The following is a 4301-nucleotide window of genomic DNA, read 5'->3' as shown; positions in this document are numbered from 1 at the left end:
CTCTCTCTCTCTCTCTCTTTGTACGCATAATTTAGCTCTTCACCCAGAGCAGGAGAGACCAGCAGTTCCATGGTGCCAGTCCAGTCCAAGCCCAGTGGGCAGACGCATAAGATCTGTTTGGTGTGTTCAGACGAGGCCTCAGGATGCCACTACGGGGTCGTAACCTGCGGCAGCTGCAAGGTGTTCTTCAAGAGGGCAGTCGAAGGTTGGTCTCACACACCCCTACCTTCTTGCATCCACTCACTCACTCAGACCTGATACCATACTTCTAAACATCCAAAACACATTTTAGATTAAAATGATGGTATTTAAATCTTCATAGGAAAATGTTTGAGTTTGCAAATTTTAAACCTTTTTCATTTTTAACCGATTATTTTTTCAATTTTAACCGTCTATATTATGCAGCCACAACTTTGTACATGTGTACCTAGTAGCAGTGGTTAGCATCCATTAACTTTGTACATTTTGTCCTAAATATTGTCATTCATTTGGTTTACATGACATTAGCTGTTGCACAACAGTAAAACATTGCAGCTGTTTTTATTTTCTTAGGCAGCAGAAAATTTTATTATTTCTCAAAATCCAAGGTCAGAGTGGAATAGTTGGGTTCATGTTGAGCTTTAGTAGACACACGTCACATACTTTTAGTGGTTTTGAGTCTTAGTCCTGACCTTGCTTTTAAGCGCCTCCTTCTCTTCTGCCTTTCCTGTGTCAAAGCAGAGATGCCTTCCATTTAATTTTGATTGACAACAAAAATTTCAATTCCAGTAAAAACCCCTTCTCCAAAAGTATTACTACTACTACTACTTCCGATTAACACAGTATTGCCTTATGGAGGACTAGTATTATAATGAGCTTGTAAGATTGCTTCACTTCATATGATATCTTGTAATACAGTATTAAGTTCTTGTCTCGCAGGCAAACTGTTTGAGCACTAATTGCCTCGACACAATCTTAAAGTGGGAAGGGCAGGAATGTTCCTGACAAACAAAGTAATTTGTGTTAAAGGCTTTCTGCCATGCATTCCATATCCCTTTGCTTCTCTCTGCTTCAGTTTCATCTCTCTGTGTAAAGCTCCACAGATGTGTAATTAGTTTGAAAAGGCTCTCAGAGGAGTATGTAACAGTTCATTGATTTTTAAATTCTTGGACAGGTAATACCTTAAGTAGCAGTAAATAAACTTCTCTTGTCTCTTGTTTCCATGTCCCAGTCCCTTTCTTTCATTCTGCTCCTACTTTTACTTTCTCTATCAGTTTCCTCTATCTGCAACTAACATTTCTAGTGAAATGATACAGCCAGTGTCAAACTCAGACCAAACTTACTGCAGGAACAATCATTACTCTGAATGTAAGGTAATGCAGTGGACATTGATTCGACTTCTGCAACGGTTCAGGACTAAAACATGGCTAATGGAAATCGATTGATAATGGAACATTTTAAGAAGTTTTCCGTCTCCTGCATATCAAACATTTATTTTAGGCTACCATTCCTTATATGTGTAAAAACAGTTATACAGATAAATTAATAAGATTATCAGTTGATTTGAGCTCGACAATCTGCTACAGTTAATTTGTTGAGTTGTATAATTGTTGACTGTTATCTAGCATATTAGCTTTTTTATTTTATGGTGCTGGTGTAAATGTCAAGCACTCAAACTGAAGTGTAAGTTTTATTTTGAAACGAGCTGCCTACAGTAGCACTGAGAAAGTTATATGTGTTATTTTTGTTTTTCTCCCCCCTCTCTATTCTCCGGTCGTTGTCTCTATGGTGAAGGATGGAGAGCACGACAAAACACAGATGGTAAATAAATGCACTTTTAATAATAACAATAATAATAATTATAATTATGATGATGACTATGATGGTAATACTCCTCTGATTTGCCCATGTGCCTGTATTCCTTCAGCACTGAAATATGACCAGTCTGCCTAGATACATGCACAGCCCTCTTCTGCCAGCTATCTGTTAATGCATGCAAATGTTCTGATTTGGTAATTCAAGTCAGCGTAAATTGCCTGTGAGTGATTTTGTGCTCTTCAGTTTCTGCTTGGAATGCCCCACCTCATCACAGGTAGTAGATCCAATAAGTGCAGTCACATCCTGTCTCTAGTTAGGCCCACTCTGTTGCACTTGACCCACCTCAACCTCCAGAGATCTGATGATAAAACAACTTCAACTTCTCAACTTGTTTTACCCCCTTGTGCTATTCATGTGTTTTATTTATTTTGTGTTGCACTGTTTCAACTGATATTTTCGACCATATTCAGGCCACGTCAAGGGCTCTTGAAAACATCCTGCTGGACTGATAGTCAACTGATTTCAATATATATCAAATGTAGAATATAGTCTACAGGCACATAGCATCATTGTCCTGCGAAAAGCATGTATCTCTAAAATGTCAACTTTTTATAAACTAAGCCCTTTTTTTCAGCTTTTGTACCTTTTCTATTCCAGTTGGGTTTTACTTCAAAGATAGAATAATTTTATCTACCCACAAAGGATCACTTAACCCTTCATATTTATTAATTTTCTTTAATTCTGAAATTTTGGTTAACATGATTTTTACTGGGCAACGATGATAAGAAATGTGTATAAGTTTTTTCCAAACGAACAGTTTAATCTAAAATGATCTATAAATTGCAAAGCAGTTTTTTTGTGATTGCTGCGTGGCAGAAAAATGCAGTTGAGGAAAAGTTGTTTGTTTTGTAATGATAAAACACTTTTTAAATAAATTAAATGGGTTGTAAGTCTTTGAATGACCTCATTTGTCATTTGCATGTTTAGGAAATTTAAAATGTGATTTTCACGTTATCCGATTGTAGTTTAATTGTTTTGGTTAATTGCTATGCAGAAATACCAAACATTTGCTGGTTTTAGCTTCACACATACAAGGAGTTGCATCCTTTTTAATTGGCAGACAGTGACATTAAGTAACTAGTAAGTTTTGCTGAACTGGTTAGTTTTCTAGGCCTCCTTGCTGTAAGCCGACAACACTAGCCACTGGCCCACTGAGCAAACACTCATTAGCTGCAGCCCTACATGTTAGTCTACAAACCCAGCCAAAGGCTTAACCAACCAGTGCCAGGCCGCTGTTAGCAGATCAGGGCAGTATAAGGGAGAGAGGATATCAGAGGGATTCAGCTGGCACTTTTGACACCACAGATGGCCGTTTACACCATTGTTTGCAATGGCTTCCTGTGATATCAGTGATGGCTGCGACTGGCAACCCCCAGGCTGCTATCTTGTCATCACACTAACAACCCTACAGATTCATTTCCAGTCTATGTGGAATATGATTATTTGTAACGTTCAAAGGTGATTCTTTCTGTGATTTTGGCAAATGTTTAGAGAAACATTGCGTTTGACAGTATAAACCTAATTATTATGTACGTATATGACTTAACTACCATCACAGCATCACCGTTTTCTTACTCTTATATTGGTCCATACTATGAACTTTAGTCTTTAGTTTTTACACAACTGTGTTGAAGCACAGTACATATACAGACACCTGTTTGTTCCATCTTGATTACAGAATGTATTTAGCTTCAGCCGCCTTCAATGTAGGGCGCTGGTGTCCTGAAACATCATTAAACTGAGCTAATCATTTGCTTGATGTCCCAGATTCACTGTTTGCTGGTGCAAACACGCAGGTTTCTGTATTAGGCTTGCTTGTAGGCATACATGTACAGGAGGAGGGAAAAATAATGCAAAGCACAGGATAAAGTAAAATGGAATGTGAACTGACTCATTGTTATGAATATTACTACTCAGACCACAGTCTGCAATGTATGGACAGCCTATATGACCAGTGGTTCAAAATACAGGAAATTTTCATAATAATACTTTACAGATAGTAGTAACAGTTTTCACTAAAATACTGACTTTAGTTTTAGATGAGCAGCTTAAACGTTGGATAACATTAATGAAAAAATAATCCTTTTGTGAACATCTACAAGAACATTTGACGGTTGACAGCCTAAATTGTAATACAGTCTGATAGTTTTCCTATTCAGAAGTTACTTCTTTTAAGTTCTTGTCAATTTTCATTGACACAATTAACACTGCTTGCTATGTGTTAGGAATGGTAATGATTCCGAATGCATGGCTAGACAACTTGGGATTTGTTGGTTTGATTATTGCACTGCTTGGTCATGAAGTATCACAAGACAGTTTTATGGAATTTATTGGTACACACTAAACATTGTTCAAAACTGGTTCGGCATTGTTAAAAGAAGAAGAAGAAGAAGAAGAAGAAGAAGAAGATATACTTTATTGATCCCCTACAGGGAAATTGTTTT

The 4301-nt window shown here is 37.3% G+C and overlaps 1 protein-coding gene across 2 annotated transcripts in view; it reads left to right on the top strand.

Moving 5' to 3' along the window:
• LOC118331297 (glucocorticoid receptor-like) overlaps positions 1–4301 on the top strand; it is a 61489-nt gene that overhangs the window by 38662 nt on the left and 18526 nt on the right. The window contains exons 3-4 of one of the 2 annotated variants that reach the window (XM_035666119.1): positions 36–205; positions 1774–1800. In XM_035666119.1, the coding sequence (XP_035522012.1) occupies positions 36–205; positions 1774–1800 (197 nt within the window). The remainder of the gene's footprint in view (positions 1–35; positions 206–1773; positions 1801–4301) is intronic. The other variant, XM_035666120.1, reaches the window with a different exon arrangement.

The sequence above is a fragment of the Morone saxatilis genome, unplaced genomic scaffold (assembly GCF_004916995.1).
Source record: "Morone saxatilis isolate NCDOM2014 unplaced genomic scaffold, NCSU_SB_2.0 Contig20, whole genome shotgun sequence".
Taxonomy (NCBI): domain Eukaryota; kingdom Metazoa; phylum Chordata; class Actinopteri; family Moronidae; genus Morone; species Morone saxatilis.
This window is presented reverse-complemented; position numbering and strand designations above follow the sequence as displayed.